Here is an 18,156-nt window from a genome sequence, read left to right as displayed (position 1 = left end):
CGGGTCATCTAATCTAAACACACGCCTCCAGTTTCCCTGCTCCCCTCCCTCTCCACCGGCCCTTTAAAGACTGCCGCGCCGCAGCAGGACCTCCAGACCCGGGCTCCTGCTCGTGTAGCTGACCGCCGATCACCCCGCGATGACTGCGACTCTTCTGCTGCTGCTGCTGCCGCTCATCTGCGCCTCCGCCGGACAAGCTCCGCAGCCTACACCGCCGCCGCCGCCGCCTCCGACGCAGGGCCCCTCCGCAGTGAGGGAGTATTTCATCGCTGCTGTGGAGATCGGATGGGATTATATCTACCTGGAAGATGGAGACTCCGACCAGAGGTGAGCACTTCTGACTTGAACTTAACCCGTCCTGTCTGCGTTGATGGCGTCATTCTACAACTTAAGTGTTAAAAGTTGACTAAACAGTTAAATTAAGTCTAAATATAGTAAATCCAGTACTTTAGTTCAAATACAAACATTTTTGGGGAAAACGATTTAAATGATATCATCTGAACTTAATGACAATTATTTAGAATAATAGAAACAATAATAACAATATTTTTATTATAAAAATGACTTTGTTATTATTATCGTTATTACTTTGAGGTTGTTTTCAATGTGTTTTTTATTTTTCAGAGGCAGATCTGGAGACATTCCTCAGAAATACATCAAGGCAGTTTACAGGGAGTACACAAACGGCAAATACACTGTCCCCAAACCCAGAGCAGCGTGGACAGGTAGGTCTCCTCCACACATGGGCCACACCACTTCTGCCCTCGCTCTGTGTCATTATCACATGTAGATGATATAGATCTATCTGTCAATGGCCAGTAAACAGTTAACCCAGTATTTCTGAACACACCCAGCCTGAGGAGTTACAACATATACTGTATCCCTCAGATTTGTTTTGCTGTTATTTATCACAACCTCCACCTTGGATTGAAATCAGTCTTGTAACTTGAAATAAATAATAGGGTGACATTTATTGTGATAATTATCGCTATCAACTGATAAGAAACATGTTTATCTTGATATAAGTTTCCATATCAAGATAAACAAACGTTGATAGTTTGTATTCTGATTCAGATTATGTTTCCTCTTCTTCTTGCTCTTATTCTCCTCGTTCTTCTTATTGTGAATTCTTAAAGTAAGTTGTGTCTGTTGGTTGCAGGTATTCAAGGCCCTGTGATCGTGGCCCAGGCCGGAGACAGGGTGGTGGTTCACTTCAAAAACCTGGCCTCTCAGCCGTACAGTGTCAGCCCTCTGGGGATCACCTACTGGAAACAGGGTGAAGGTACTTGGGCAACTGGTCACTCTCATGTCATGATCATTTAAACTGTGTGAGATCACACACTGTACATTAGTCAGAAGCATTCTGCTCTTCTTGGTCAAATAGTGAGCAACAATCTGACTCAACCTTTTGACTCGTATTAGTTTTTTTCTTATATCAACTCCCTACAACTGGACAATGGAAAAACCAAAGAAAGACCAAAAGTGAATGAAGAATCTGTTTATTGAGAAAAGTGAATGAAGAATCCGTTTATTGAAAAAGTCAAGGTTGTTTATGTACCTTCAATCTAATTCCTGCAAGAAACTAACATTATGGTGAAAGTCAAATGGTTTCTTTTCTTTTGATTTCTTGAGAAGCTGCAGCGGTCAACGGTTATCATTATCTCGTGTGTGCAGCAAGTTAGAGCCAAACTGTTTTCACAGCAGAAAAAAAAATCGGCACAAAACCCACACTCACAGTAATCCAATGAGGTTATCATTCATAATTTGACACGCTTCCATTACATGCTTCCTGACCACCAACTAGGTAATGATTGAATATCCCTGATGGGAGAAGCTTTTAATGGTTAATCCCCCTCACAGCAGGCGCTGGCGTTTGTCCTAATGCTGCTGTAGATGAAGAGTCAGTCAGTTCCTGTAAAACAGCTCATGTCTTCCTGTCACCGGTTAGATTCTTATAACAGAGTTTATCATAATCTTTAAAGCTTCTCTCATCACATCCAGGAATAAAGCTTCATGAATCTAATCTCAATCGGATCACAGGGGAAGAGAGGATAGTTAGTTGTGTGTGTGTGTGTGTGTGTGTCTGTGTGTGTATGTGTGTGTGTGTTTGCGTGTGCAGGTGCAGGTGTCTGATTTAAGTCATTGTTGCACGTTATGTCGGAGATTTCCCCTGGATCTGTTCCCACAGCAGCATACACTTTATTCCTGAAACAATAACTTACCTTGAATTGCAATTTTAAACAAATTAAATTAACACGCTTGAGAAGACGATCGTGATTTAGTGATTGATTGAATTTATTATATACTTTTTACTTTATGTTTTCACCTGTGCGTTTGCTGGGCATGATAACACCCAAACAACCTGATGGATCACCTCGGATCACCGAACTTGATGAATGTGAGGATGTGATATGGGTCAGGGGACCACTCATTCAATTTCTTTGCCGATCTGGATCAGGGGGAATATTTAACGTCTCTCAGAGAATGATTCATAGACTTTAATGAAAAAAAACCTGTATCTAATGAATGTGGGAAATTTGGTGCAGCTTGATTGCTTTAAAGGAGACAATTGGGACTTATAGCTCTACTAGATTGCATACTTTATGTCCTTTGTTGTAGTGTCTTTTTAGAATTATATGATCATGCTCCATTACCTCAAAGAGGATTACACTAAAATGTCATCCTACAGGGACAATATTTTTCTCTTCTACCTCTGAATGAATACAGATGAGTCACATTGTGTCTCCTCTCTCCAGGAGCCGGGTATGATGACTCCACAGCGGGTCAGGAGAAGGAGGATGACGCCATCTCTCCAGGAGGATACTATGAGTACGTGTGGGACATCAGCCCCAAAGACGGACCCACTGGCAGCGACCCTGAATGCCTCACTTACTCCTACTCATCCCAGGTGGACGCAATGCGAGACGTCAACTCGGGACTCATCGGTGCCCTGCTCATCTGCAGACCAAGTCAGTATTTTTGTTGCGCTTTCCAACAACTTGTGATGAAAATAAAGATTTCAGATTGATAACTTCACATTTTAAAGCCGGCATTACTGGGGGAGGTGGCGGAATTTGAAGAACACATATATTTACTAGTCTGTCATCAGATGTCATTGAGTTGATGAAATGCAGGATCCAGTGTTTTTTTAGGAGGTTGAACTACAGGCCTCATCCTGGCCTCTGCTCCTCGTCTTCTTTTCTAAACCTGTCTATCACCTTCAGCTTTATTAGATTAGATAGATTAGATAGAACTTTATTTATCCACATATCGGGGAAATTCACCTGTTGAAGCTTCACACCATTACAGACACAATTTCCCACTGAAGTGCCATTTGGCTAAATTTACCTTTGTGTTCTTTTTCATTCTGAGTCTCTGGCATCTTGATCTTTTGCCATTATGTATGGCTCAGGGGGTAAAGAGGGTTGTCCACTAACAAAAGGGTTGATGGTCTGATCCCCAGCACCTCCAGTGTGCATTCAGAAGAGTCCTTTGTCCAGAACTTAAAACTGCCTCTGACAGCCGAACCATGTTTGAATGTTGTGCATGAATTGGTGAATGCAACTTGGATCGTGAAGCGTTTTAAGATGTTGATATGATTGGACAATATATGCAAACACAGTCACCATTATGTTATATGCTTGTATTGTGTGTGTATCTTTCCTCAGGTGCCTTCACAGACAAAGGCCTGAGGAGAAATCCAGCGTTCGTCCTGCTGTTTGCTGTGTTCGATGAGACAAAGAGCTGGTACGGACAGGTTGGAGAGAGGATCAGCAGAGAGAAATTCAAGAGGAGCTATGGCAGGAAGGAATACCACACCATCAATGGATATGTCAACTCCACGTTACCTGGTAATGCGCCACACTGGAGATTGTTCCATGAAGTCGTGTTGTAATGTTAAGTGTTGCTAGGACCGTGGTGGTTGTATCAGTGGCTGTGTTGAATGTGGTCTGCACTGGAACTTGGCCTCATTTTCTCTCCCTCTGTGTGTGTGTGTGTGTGTGTGTGTGTGTCCGTGTAGGTCTGACAATGTGTCAGGGCCGTAGTCATGTGTTTTGGCATTTGATTGGAGTGGGCACAGCACCAGAAATCCACTCCATTCAGTTTCAGCATCACTCGCTGCAGGTAATTCAAGTTGTCACATAAAAGTCAGTCACAGATAACAGCTGCTCAGACGTCATTGGAGCAGATTTAAAAAATATCCTGTCTTTAAAAAAAATTGTTTTAACTAGAATTGCACTTAGTAGAGCACACAGCACTGCCAAGGCCCAACAGTCTGCTTAAATTCTGTCAAGCTTCATCAAATTTCACACACTCATACATATCAGTTCCCTAAATGAGCCAGATTTATTCTATCAAGATCTATAATCTTTCTCCTCGTAAATCTGTGAAACTGATGTAAAACCCCCTCACAATGTTAAAGAAAGTGAAAAAACAATCCTGGATACTTCCCTTGATTTGGATCGGCACTCAAATGTAATCCACAGATAAACAAACAGAAAAACAAATGTGGACGAATTAATGTTCACTTTTCAAGGTGAGAAGCAACACTGCATAAATAACTTCTATCCCTCTTTTAAATTTTAATTCTTTTATGTTTATTTTAAAGTACAAATAGAAAACTAAGCAGTGAGTAAAGCAAGCGATGCTCAAATAGCTAAAAAACAGACTTACCAAAAGTATCAAGCACTGTGTTGAACGTGACCTTGACTTCAGAAATGTTGTTGCAGTGGAATAGTAGGCGTCTCTCATATAATATAGTCTTAAGTAAGCAGTATAACAGACAGTGTAAACGTTAATTTTTCTCTATGCTCACTTTAATTCTTGTTTGAAAAAAAAATAGACATTTATGTATTTTTATTTTCAGAAACCAATTCATAATTTCAGTTTTTCAGTTTTTTTTTTAATTGTGTTGACCAGTGCCTCTGATTTAAGAGCGTCTGCTTCGGTTCTCCAGGTGCTGACTCATCGTAAGGTGATGATGGAGGTGACTCCCATGACCTTCATCACCGCCCAAATGAAACCCGCCACATTAGGCAGCTTCCTTATCAGCTGCCAGATACATGCTCATCGCCACGGTAACAACAAGCATCTGTTACTCTGACAAAAATGTGTTTTATCTCCTCGATCTGAGTCATAACTGCAGTTGTCATGACCCCCCCCCAGATGGTATGAACGCCTTGTTCACGGTGGAGAAATGCCCCGAACCCGCCACTCTGCCGGGGCCCGACCGGCGTAACGTCAACCACAAGGATTACGGGGACAGCGGCGAAGACGACTTTGATTACCGAAATATGTTCAACACCATCAGCGTTCAGCCCAGGAGGCCACAAGCGGTGGGGAGATCCAGCGCAGGACAGGTGCCTGTTACCTGGAGGCATTACATCGCCGCTGAGGAGGTCACCTGGGACTACGCTCCTCACCTCAAACCCACAGACAGGTCAGAACAATGGAGGAGCAAGATCGGGGAGGGAGTCGCTGAGCTGATCTGAATTGTTTGTGAGGGAAGTTGTTGTCTCCTTTCTTGGTCTCGTCAGTGAGTTGCAGTCTGGGTATTTGCCTGCATCTCCTCATCACCTGGGTTACAAGTATAAGAAGGTGGTGTATGTCGAATACACAGACTCATCTTTCACTGAGAGGAAAAACCCTGACAAGAATCTACTAGGTCCACTTCTGAAGGGAAAAGTCAACGACCAGTTCCATGTGAGTGAGTCCTTTCAGGAAAACATGGAAGTTCTTTGTATGACTTTGGATTGATCTGATATTTGGTTTCAATTGTGTCTCCAGATCATCTTCAGAAACCTGGCCAGTCGCTCCTACAACATCTACCCCAATGGCCTCACCGAGATCTTTCCACTGCAGAGAACCACCAATGGTGAGATTAAACTCAGACATAAAGCAACAGGCAATCCTAACCTATCTCTAATTTGACTGGTTTAAAAGATATCTTGCACATCCCGAACTCAGTTAATTCTGTGTATTTCATAATTAAAAATGAATATATGGAGAGATATCATTTCAAGAGGGATTTTCAAATGGTTCAAGGGTTTGATTGGACCGCTTAAGGAGTGGGTGTGGCTTATCTGGAGAACCACAGCCATATTGAGCTGTAGGGATTACTGACCCCACACGTCGCCATCACAAAATCATTCATTTCCTCTGGAATTATCTAATTTTTTATGGCAGAAACTTAAAACATCCAAATATTATGAATGATTTGAATGTTAGTTTTATAAAGCTATAATCACATTAAAACTGTGCACATCATGGCTTTAGAATCATATGATATCCTTCAAATACTTCTGAATTTAAGTATCCAATGAAAGAAAAGCTAATATAATATCTATAATGATTAGATATAACCTAACCCTAACCCCTAACCGTATGTTTAAAAGTTACAACTTTAGAAATATTGCGTTACTATTATGATATGATCTCTGATGATAGTGATATTAAAGCTTGTAATCCTGCTACTAAAACTTTTGCCCTGTATAATCTTATCATCACATTAAGTTTATGGCATTGTCTTTAGTGTTCTCTGTTGGACTCATTATCCTATCGAACAGATGCAGAAAAGGACCTGCGCTCTATGGGTGTCCCCCCCAACGGAACGTTTGGCTACATTTGGAGGCTAACAACAGATGACGGGCCTTTGGGGGGGGACCCCCAGTGTCTGACCCAACTGTATCAGAGCACCGTCTCACCGGAGAGGGACTTGGTATCGGGGCTGGTGGGCACCCTGCTCATCTGCAAGTATGACGCTATCGACGCCAGAGGACGCCTGGTGAGAAGAATCTGCAAATAATGTAAAATTATTTGAAAAACATCCTGTCAATGTGACTTAATATCTTGTGTCTCCTTTACTGGATCTGTTGCTACACACAGTTGGGCCCAGATAAAGAGTGGAGCTTGATATTTGCTGTGTTTGATGAGAACAGAAGTTGGTACTTTAATGAAAACATGGAGAAGTCCAAACAGAACTCGAACATCACCGACCCTCAAGTCTACGACTCCAACGTCATTTACAGTGAGTTCACGTCGTATGTTTGTTTCTTCTTAAGAAGTGTCAGTGGAATAAATATCTGTTTTCAGCTCACAGAGTCAGAACTACTTGTGTTGTCCCTCCTCTTCCAGGTGTGAATGGCATCATGTTCAGTGGGCGTCAGTTTGTGATGTGTCAGACTGATGTCACCTTCTGGCACGTGGTCAGTGTGGGCACCCAGAGCGACTTCCTGTCCGTTTACTTCACGGGAAACCTGTTTCAGTACCAAGGCCTCTACCAGTCTGTCCTCACCCTGTTCCCCATGACTGGCATGACCGTTCCCATGGAGACTGAGCTAATAGGTGAGGTTTGGCACATGTAGACATCCAACCAGTCTGAGTGACCAAATCTGAGCTAATAACAGCTGTTGAGAAATTACAGTTACCATTTTTGCCAATTAGTAATGACACTGAGCAATGTTTTTTGGAGTGGATCAGCATTTTGTAGATGTCCATGTGCAAACTGATTATAGACATTCGTGCAAATAGACACTATTCAGCTGATCTGTACGATTGGTGGTAATGCACAAAATGACATAACATATTGCATTCTTTGAATTCCCCGGTGGTAGTATGATGAAAGAATCCTATTCCTCAGCAACCCACAAATATGGTACAGTTGCAAGAAAGTTCCTCTTCTGTGAGCCAAAGACAAATGTGGTGAATCATCTTTGCTTCTTCATATTTTTCGAGCATTGAGAATGAAAGCCTCTTCCCAGCTTTGACAACATATACTGTATTGGTTGACAAATATCAAGGTGTATATGCTACTGTTCTTTCTACTAAGAAATGGCCATGATTGGCAAACATGAAAACTACAGGTTTTGATCTTCAGGAGTTGTACAGGACTACGTAGGCAACTAGACTTGCTTGTGTTTCTTGAAGATGTTTAACCGATCATCGAACAGCCTTCTTCAGAAACTACTGGCTAGTGGGAGGTTTCCTAACCTCTGTGGGTCTGTACTCAAGTCATATCAACCTTTTCCTGTCTCTTCTCTCAGGTGAGTGGGAGATCAGCGCTTTTGATGGCAGCCTGAAGAGCCGGGGGATGAGCATCAGTTACAGCGTTCTCCCTTGCAACAGTGGAGGCCTCCACGTTGACCGAGATGAAGATGCAGAAGATATCTCTGAGTATATCGATCAGTTCAGTCTGCAGCCAAGAGGCAGTAGACCTGAAAATCACACCGTTTTGGTGAAGGTGTGCAAGAAACCCCTCGATGATAACAGCACTCAGTCAGGAAATTCTACAGGACAAAATGTAACCCACACTGAGGAACAGGCGATATGTCAGCTGAAGAGAGTCACAGTAACATCAGCACAAGGACAAAAAACAGACAAGGTGTCAGAGGGAGGAATCCCACTGGACATCTTGGAGGAACTAGAAAGAGATGAGGATTGGAGCGTTACTAATCAGACTGGACCTGGAAAAACAGGAGGTGGCCGACAGAGAAGACAGGCCGAAGGAAACTGGACAGATGGAGACATCAGCTCTGGAGCCTCAGAGGATGGAGGAGCTGAGCTGGAGATCGGTGGAGGGATTGTGGGAAACATCACAGACACTGTTGCAGAGGTAACGTCTCAGGGAAGGAGTGACATGCCAAGTGAAGAGATTGGGCCAAAGGAGGAGCTTGAAGAGAGTAACGAGATCTCACTGAAAAGCACCACACTGCTCACAAAGAAGGTCGTAGCTCTGGAGCCAAGCACTTCAGAGGAAATGGATAAAAACTTTGTTTGGAAAAACTACATCCAGTCTGAGCCTGAGCGATTAAGAGTGGATCTGCCACTCCAGGTATACAACTACACTGCTGACAACAACGAAACACAGATAGATCTGTCTCTAGAATATGATGACTACGACCTTCAGGTACTATTTTCTACATGTTTCTTGTACATTTATTAAGTCCAAAGTCTCCCACCTCACCCATAACAATGTCAATATTTTTTGTAGGCGAACAGCACATCCGATGTCTTTGCCTCAGATTATGTGGACCCGCGCTCTGGAGGGACCAGATATCGTACTTACTACATCGCTGCAGAGGAGATCAGTTGGGACTACGGCATCAGAAAACCACATCAGCTCATCAAACACAGGTAAATATCAAGTCAAGCAGGAGAGACTTTGATTCAACATTTTAAGGTCTTTTTAGACCCCTGTGTGATGTCATCAGGATTAGGAGGGGGTGAAGTAGAACGTAGTACAGGAATTCTAGACACTGGTGATGGTTGAGGATCTAGATAAGGTGATGATGGTTCTGCTAAATATAACATCAGCTTATCTTAACTGGAAGCACATGGAAAAAGCTTTTGTTTTAGCTAAAATGATAGTACACATAAGCAGTGTAGCGTAGATGTATAAAAGTGGAAATATTTTCAACTAAATAATTTTTTAATTAACTGCATATTGAGCTAAAATCCATCAAAGAGCATGAATTGATTCAGAGGTGATGTATCAATGTTAAAGCATCAGTATTGACTCTCCCTTCAGAGAGATGCGTCGAGGGATGAGGAAGTTCCTGCCCGAGTATAAGAAGGTGGTGTTTCGGGCCTACAAGGATGAAGACTTCCTCCGTCCCATTAACAGAGGAGAGCTTCAACGACACCTGGGAATCATGGGACCTTTCATCAGAGCTGAGATCAATGATCTTGTCACTGTGAGTGTTGCTGTAGCCCAAGTAAAATGAAATGATCAACAAATAGATAAAGGTTTTCTGTCGCTACGTCCACTTTTACAATCGGTCATCAAACGTGAGAAATACTTAAACAATGTTGACGTTTCATGAAACAATTGAATTATGAAACAAAGCTAGTGTTGATGATTTAGCTAGGGCTAAAGTTAAAGTTTGTGCCTCTGCATTTTGGAAAACAAAACCTCTCTTTAGATGAGTGTTTGAAATAATTTCCCTCTTTATCTTATTCAAGGTGATCTTTAAAAACAAGGCATCCAGGCCTTACTCCTTTCACCTCCAGGGAGTGTATGACCTTAGCCAGGGGGCCAGCATAGCACAATCCCATGCCTCCTCTGCTCCACCTGGGGTCCCAGGAGAGCCTGTGGCCCCTGATGAGATGCGGGCCTACAACTGGAGAGTAACCAAGAAACAAGGACCCACCGACACTGAGTTTGACTGCAAGACAGGAGCTTACTACTCCACCGTGGACAAGGTCTGCATGAGTCTACACCCGCAGCCTTCAAATCTGTCATGGCCATGCAGCACGGAAACTTGTACCTGCTGTATTCAAATGGTTTTATTGAACATATTTCCTTCCATGTCCAGGAGAAGGACCTTCACTCAGGTCTGATCGGTCCGCTGGTGATCTGTAAGCCTGGCACCCTCCTCAACGGTCAGCAAACACAGCCAGACATCCAAGAGTTCTCCCTGCTCTTCCACACCTTTGACGAAACTAAAAGCTGGTACCTGGAGGAGAATCTGCAGCAGCACTGTGCCCCCCCCTGTCGGGTCAACACAGATGACCCCTGGTACCACATCAGCAACAAGTTTGCAGGTAATGAGACAGTAAGGTTGATTGTTGGTGTCGTGTCTTAACTGGCCCACCAACTTGTTTCCGCTTGTTTTGCCATAATGCCAATGATTTCTTTTCACTGTAGCTATAAATGGTTACGTGGCTGAGACACTTCCTGGTCTTTTGGTCGCCCAGCACCAGAGAGCGAGGTGGCACCTGCTGAATGTGGGAAGTGACGGGGAGTACCACGCCGTGCACTTCCATGGTTTACCTTTCACCCTTCACACTGAACAGGAACATCGCATGGGTGTCTACAACCTCTTCCCTGGTAAATGCACTTACACTTTGATATGTATAGGTTATACAATTTATACGTGAACCCTCCATCCTACATTCTGTCAGACTTTGTATGTCTCTGTCATATAATGTGTTGTCTCTGTCTGCATTTTGAGTTTCATTGTCAGTATCAACCCCAGCAGAATATCTCTTTTCATATCAGATTATCAAGACCACTACAATCTATATTGTCGTTATTATAAAGTAGTTTCATTGCACAGAATCTATTGTATGTTTGAAAATGTTACATATTATTCGTATGTTTTACAAAAATAATCAATTCATTATACACTGTCTCATGTATTTTATTCATTTCTTCCTCACCGTCCAGGAGTGTTTGGCACAGTGGAGATGACGCCTCCTACAGTCGGCACGTGGCTGGTGGAGTGCACCATAGGAGACTATCAGCTGGCTGGCATGAGGGCAAAACTACTGGTGTATAATCCACGTAGGTGCACGTGTGACTTATGTTTATATTGTTCATAAGGTAATTGGAGTTATAATGTATTAGATTAGTCTATTATGATGGATTTAGTGTGATTGGAACTGTTTCTAGCTGTGTTAGTGGATCCAGAAATGAATGTTATGCTTGTTACTATTGTATTAGTCCAACAGCTTCATGTATCTTCTGACAGAGCTATAGATGTTTGGAACTAATTACAATACAAACTAGACTACTACTGAATGTAGAGGGCTCTTTAATGACGATTTTCCACAATTTCAGGCAAAATATCTTGGGTAAACTAACATTGAAGCTCGTTTCATAATTTCCAGAAAAGCCCCAGAACAGACAATGTGTTTTTCTGCACTGTATAGATTTAGCAAGTCCACTGAAACTGAGAAATTTGGGTAAGTAATAATGATGAAAACTTGGAAACTTGACAACTGGAGTTTTCTTTTACTGATTGCAGGCTGTGTTATACCTCTGGGTATGAAATCAGGAAGAATCGAAGATTCCCAGATTACAGCATCAGATCACATAGGTAAGTCTGTTAATATTCAGATAAATTTCTTTCTAATTTTCATTTAACAAAGACAAACAAATCAAGAAGTCCTTCAATTCTTGTAGATACTTACAGAGTGAGGTCATGCTTACCAGTGCACTGAAAATGAAAACACCCCTAGCAGCTTTATGAAATAATAAACCCTGGATATTGGTCCCATTAAATGTGATTATAAACATGTTTACATAAATTTGTCCAGATGACTGGGAGCCCAGGCTGGCCAGGCTGGATCAGTCAGGTTACATCAATGCCTGGATGGGCAGAAACAAGATGTCATGGATACAGGTTAGACACACAGTCTGTCTCAGTGTAACCTTGTTTATCTGCCACAGTCTCTGGTGCCTTCATGACCAATGCTAGCCTTGAATTCAATAATGTGATGTGTAATGTGATGTGTGTGCTGCCAGGTGGACCTCCAGAGGCCCATGCTGCTGCATGGTGTGCAGACACAGGGCGTCAGGTCAAGGCTGAGGGACCACTACATCACAATCTTTTCCGTCTCCTACAGTCTGGACCTGGAAACTTGGACCACTTACAAAGGAAACAGCACCATGCAGAAGAACGTATGTCCTCTGCTGTGGTATCACAGCAGTATTAGTCTTCATCTCTATCACTAATAAAATGTTGATGCTTCAGGAAATTTTCTCAGCACTGCAGAGTCTAGAAGACAACAGTCAGAGAACATGGAGTTCCCAGAACATCAGACAAACAGACCATGTGACTTCTGACGTGATTTCACTTTGTATACAATGATGCAGTTTTTTGAAGCAACTCTAATTATCTATTTCCATTTTCATGAAGATAACCCCCCCAGTCTGTAGATTTCATCTGTTTGTTTCTTTGTTTGTGTATAAATCAGCACTAGTTAGCAACTTACTGGTAACTGGTAAATTTAACATTTAAGCTCCTTTGTACTTAAACCAAAGACAGAGGTCTGGTTAAGCAGTTATGAGTTGGTTTAGAAAGATGTTGCTGGTCACATATATGACTGACTATGGTTTCTTGAGCAGTATTAAATGTTAAAGTGTTTGTGTGGCTGTGTTTTAGAGGTTTTTCGGCAACCTGGACAGCTACAGGGTGAAAAGCAATCCCTTCTCTCCACCGTTTGTGGCTCGCTACGTCCGGATTCTGCCGTTAAATTTTGTGCAAAGGCCTGCTCTCCGCCTGGAGCTGCTGGGCTGCGATCTCAACAGTGAGTTTCACCAAACAGTAACATACCTTTTTAGAAGTGATCATTTTACAGTGAAAAACAATCAGTGTGAATCTGTGTTTTGTCTTCAGGCTGCTCGCTGCCTCTCGGGCTCGAGAGGAAACTGATTCCCGACAGAAGCCTCACTGCCTCCTCATTTCACAAGTATCTGCTGCGTATCTGGAGCCCCAGTCTTGCCCGGCTCCATCTGGAGGGAGGAGCCAACGCCTGGAGGCCAATGGTGAGCAGACGCACATACATTCACAAATACATGTCTACTGTACATGCATGTAGTGTATTATTCCCAAAGTGCCATGACTTCAACTCATCTCACACTGGCTCTGAACAGACTGAATGAGCGTAACGTGACTTGTCCTGCAGTTAAAGCAGTGAGAGAAGTTATTCTATCAATCAAGGATCATGATGTCGCCATTGTCAGGTTGATCATTTTTCCAGATAGTGGCTGCTTGATAAAAAACTGAACTTGTAATCTGGCCATTAAACCTGAGCCACAAGCCATTGAAAAGTGTAGCTCTCACAGTCGGAGGTGTGCACTTCAAAATCAAAGTCAATGAATTCATAAATAAATAGCTTTCTGTCTTCTTTTCTTTTTTTTGCCTCAGTATCAAAAGACAAACTGTTTCTGTTAGTCTTCACTCTTTGTTAAAAAATGGTATTGTGCGTCATGAGACCTTTTCTGCTCCCTTCGTTCTCCGTGTCTTTACCCTCATGTTATTTTGAGTTGCAGTCCCTCCTCCGCTCCCGTCTGGAGCTTATCGATTTCACACTTTGCAGCACTGAGCGTTAGAGGTGTGATTTGTCCCTCTGTCAAACTGTTGAGCTGTTATTAAAAGTCACACGTCAGACAGTACGGAGCACTTATGATTATTGGACAGGCGTCAAACACTGTGGGTCAGCTATTATCTGAATAGTGTCCCTAACACAGAGTTTTTATTAGTTACTTGTCCTAAAGGGTTTGGAGCATTTATTATCCTTTTACAGCAGCCACAGTCAGGATTCAATTATGGAATTGTTCTCAATGTCTTTAATACAGTCTGTTTTCCCCTGAGCTGTTTTGGTTTCTTGGACTCTGGTTCATCTGTCTTCTGTTATATGAATATTTTCTCTACTGAGATCTAACGATGCTTCCTCTGCTCACTTCATCTCAGCACGACAACCCCCATGAGTGGCTGCAGGTCGACTTGGGGAAAGTCAGACGCATCACAGGGGTCATAACCCAAGGAGCACGGTCACTGTTGACCCAAATGATGGTGACGGAGTTCTCGGTCACCGTCAGCCAGGACGGGCAATCCTGGAGCAGCGTGTTAGAGGGCAGCTCCCAACAAGAACAGGTAGACCCAGCTGATATGATCCTGGTTCCTGCCGGCCATAGAAACAGTCCATAAAAGTGCAATGACTAACATTCTCTCTACTCATTTCACTTATTCCTTCAATGTATCATTAACACAGGCCTGACTCCCAGTTTCCATTACTCTGGATGAGTCACTCTATTCAGGAGCGGGGAGTCCGTGATACTATAAAACCACGTTTTATGTTGTGGTGACAGAAAAAACATGTAACGAATAAAACTTTAGAACAAATATTTGCTTATTAGTATCACGCCTTGCAAATCCACCTCTGTTGAACTCAAAGTTGAATACACTGGTCTACAGATAATATTTTTGAGGCTTATCTGAAACTCGTGGACTTCAGTGTTAGTTGTTTTGTTTCTCTCTCCTCCTCTGTCCCCCCTCAGATCTTCACAGGAAACAATGATCCGGACGAGGAGGCTGTCACAGTGTTCGATGCCCCCTTGTTCGGCCGCTTCCTCCGTGTCCACCCGCGCGGCTGGATCAACTCCATCGCCCTGCGTCTGGAGGTCATGGGCTGTGACGCGCAGAAGGTGCTGTGAAGCCACGGATCTCACCAACCAGCTTGCAGCGGCATTTTAGCAGCAGTGTGTTTTTTGTATTTTTGTGTTTTTTCAGTGTTTGCCAAATGATCATTTTATTGTTATGAGCAGTTCTTAAATTATATATAAAATATTGTATTGGAAAAGCTATTTCTCCCGTAGCCACAACTCTGTTTACATTTTGTCCTTATTGCCGGTGTGGCATTCATTGTAGGTGAGATTAAATGTATATGTTGATAGTTTAGATATTTGTTTTAAGATAAACACTTTTAGGCTGTGCGAAGTCCAGATCAAACATTTTGAATGTAAGCTTGTGTAAATATTAGAGAAGGATGTAAACAGTTTGACTGGTTGTATATCATTTATTTTTTATGCTTTATAAGAGTTTGTATAAACAATGAATCTAACTTCTAGTTCCACAAACGACTGTCTGTCTCTCTGTCTCTCTGTCTGTCTGTGGGACTCATATCTGGTGAACTGTTCATCTTATCAGCTTCACACTTGGTATGTGTACTTTTAGTGGTCCAGGGAAGTATAGTGTGGAAATTGGTGCGATTTGGACACTTGATACGTTCAATACTATAAAAAAGGAATTTCAAGTGACCAGTGCTCTGAAGCATTCAGCGGGGACGGGCCTTTGTGTCTCAGTCTCTGGACCAAGTGGAACTTGTCTTCCTCTTGGTTCCCTGGATAAACTACAGCAGCGGTCTGCAACTTGCAGCCTACGGCAAATAATATCTGTCTTAGCCGGATCATTTAGAATCACAGGGGTCTTAGAATCTAAATGATCCGGTCATCATCTAAATTTTAGATGATCTGATCATTTTCATTTCACAATATCAGACTGACACAACCATTCCCACTGATGCTAGACTCCGTCATGGCAACGACATTCATAGAATTTTGTTGCAGCAATGGTTTATAGTGAACTGATTTACAGAGCTTTCATTTAGTAAAGTGGTGGACTTGGGTCTGTAGATTGTGTCAATTGCTTAACAGACCTCTGAAAATATGAACATGAAAATATAACAGCAGTTTAGTCAATCTTATCAAACTTATATATAGGCGACACACGTGAACAGTTATCCAAAATCTGTTTAATTATATGAAAAGCTTTGGTTTTAAAATCTTCATTGTAGATAAACCAGTTCGGATGAACACAAACTTAACTTTGCACCATAGACTGTTTATAAAGTATAAAGTATATTGTAGAACTGTTTGAGGAGGATTCACAAATGACAAGGAATTATAAAGTAACTCCGGAGCCTTAACACAGGCTGAGCAAACAGCCTGTTCCAAACAGGCAGGTTTACAATGAGCACTGAACTAACAATATAGATTCAAAAACCATAACTATTATATGTGCTTTCAAAACCACAGGTATTTGAACATGCACAGCTTCAAACAATAGTCCACAGATAAATCAAGGGTGTTCTGTTTTCTTCCTTCTTTCCACTTTATCTCTGTTCTTTCTTCGCTCCATCTGTCTTTAGTCTGAATTTTTCCTTAACTGTTATCTCGGCTTATCCTCCTCCACCAGGTTCTCCCGCTAGAAACAATGACCAGCTTGCCTCCAACATTGTTCTGCTACAAGTTCAAATATTTGCTGAGGAAAACCGAGAAGAAGATGAAATTGTGAGGTGACTGCAAGGGAAACATTGAGATCTAAAGGCGCCGGCGGGCGTGTGTGTCTAAGCTGTGTATTTTGGGCCCCGGCTGTGCGAGGCTTGAAAACACGAGCTGCGTTTTTGTAGGCCCGCCCGCCCGACCTTTATCACCTCACTATCAGCTGGAGAAGTTTCCGGTGCTGGGGGTGTGTTTCGTTTGGAGGACACAGTCATCCTGGACAGGACATGTGTTGGCACATTGTCACAGCAGTGGCACGTTATGCCTGGCTGTCACACTTTATCTCTCTGAAAACAATAACACACGGTCCGTTATCTCAGCAACATGACACAGCACCTGTGTTCAGCTCCAACTGAAGAATTGAGGCTTTGCAGTGTGTGAAAGAGACGACGAGAACAATTACAGGCCGAGCATCGACTGCGAACACTGAACCCTGCGGGTCACACTGAGGCTTCACAGGATTTACTCATCAATTCAGAATTGTTGATGTACTTCCTATTTCTGTTGTCTTAACTGTGTGTGGCATGTAACTCCTCCCTGCGAGCAAATAGCGGTTAGGCGGCTGAGACCTACTTGTTCCTAGTTAAATGTACATGTATGTTTTTGAATCAGGATAGACATTTTAACCTTGTTATTGCCATGCACAAAAAGAAAGCGATGCAATATATTGAAAGCCTTTTGGCATTAAGACCCTTACGTCAGAAATCCCCCCAGGGTCTAGACGCTGGTGGTGGTTCGGGATCCTGATATGATGATGAATGATCTGCTGGAGTCGACCAGGGCTTTGGATGAAGACTGTGGGAGGAAGCGGATGAAGGAGGAGAGAGGAGAAAGGATTTAAAGTTTGACAGCAACCGCATGATTGGCTGAAAGAGATTGTGGCAGAATTGAACATACAGTTGTGTTGAGCTTCTGCCCTGACACAGTCTGTTTGGCTGTTGTATGACTGTGACCCACTACTTGAACCGACTGTGATCACTTGAGTGGACTGCAGGTTTTGAGGTGATGTAGCGTTCTGTTATTGGTTTAACTTATATTCATGTTGAGGATTTTTTGAATGTTAAACACAACCCAACTTAATCTTTAGATCCACACTCTCCTTACTCTGGCATGTGATGAACTTAAAGACACGTTGATATGCAATAATGTGACCTCTATTTATAGGCCTGTCCTCATGAGAACTCTTATTCAGGACCGGCTGTTTTAATTGGTCTTTTGTCTTATTTGTTTACCAATTATTTACCCACATTAGGGCACTTTTCCTTGGATGCAATTCCTGAAGTGGCAAAAATAAGTAAAACAACTAATAAATATAAAAAAAAGTAATCAAGTAAAAGTAAAAGCATACCATTAACCTTTCTGCTTAATTGAAGGTATATAAGTACTTGCTTTTACATATATCTTATATTATGTTGGGAGAGAATGAACTTTCTGAGTGTAACCTATTCTCTAATGCAACACTTTACTACATGGTGACAGTTTGCTTGATCAAGTTATTTCAAGTGAAACCATGTGTGGGTAGCATCATCATCGTCATCATCATCATCTGACATCAGACGCTCGAGAGAGGCAGCTCTAGCCGTCATATA

General features: G+C 42.4%; 1 protein-coding gene across 1 annotated transcript; it reads left to right on the top strand.

Moving 5' to 3' along the window:
• Positions 1-137: 137 nt before the first annotated feature.
• Positions 138-15,364, top strand: f8 (coagulation factor VIII, procoagulant component). The gene is made up of 27 exons (XM_053428072.1): positions 138-327; positions 625-725; positions 1,160-1,282; positions 2,757-2,969; positions 3,669-3,851; positions 4,022-4,125; positions 4,958-5,078; positions 5,167-5,440; positions 5,538-5,703; positions 5,788-5,875; positions 6,567-6,784; positions 6,886-7,027; positions 7,135-7,349; positions 8,048-8,905; positions 8,990-9,132; positions 9,527-9,692; positions 9,961-10,200; positions 10,314-10,542; positions 10,646-10,828; positions 11,168-11,284; positions 11,748-11,819; positions 12,040-12,125; positions 12,248-12,403; positions 12,888-13,032; positions 13,122-13,270; positions 14,199-14,381; positions 14,786-15,364. The coding sequence occupies exons 1-27, from the start codon at positions 140-142 to the stop codon at positions 14,939-14,941; spliced, it is 5,019 nt and encodes a 1,672-aa protein (XP_053284047.1). The 5' UTR covers positions 138-139; the 3' UTR covers positions 14,942-15,364.
• The last annotated feature ends 2,792 nt before the right edge of the window (positions 15,365-18,156 follow it).

This window comes from Pleuronectes platessa, chromosome 8, assembly GCF_947347685.1.
Source record: "Pleuronectes platessa chromosome 8, fPlePla1.1, whole genome shotgun sequence".
NCBI lineage: Eukaryota > Metazoa > Chordata > Actinopteri > Pleuronectiformes > Pleuronectidae > Pleuronectes > Pleuronectes platessa.
This window is presented reverse-complemented; position numbering and strand designations above follow the sequence as displayed.

What these genes read in the sequence shown, in the direction of transcription:
- f8 (XM_053428072.1), top strand. Translation starts at nt 140, where the DNA reads ATGACTGCGACTCTTCTGCTGCTGCTGCTGCCGCTCATCTGCGCCTCC. An exon ending in ACTGCAGAGAACCACCAATG is followed by an intron (nt 5,876 to 6,566) that starts GTGAGATTAAAC and finishes CCTATCGAACAG; the next exon opens with ATGCAGAAAAGGACCTGCGC. An exon ending in CGACTCCAACGTCATTTACA is followed by an intron (nt 7,028 to 7,134) that starts GTGAGTTCACGT and finishes CTCCTCTTCCAG; the next exon opens with GTGTGAATGGCATCATGTTC.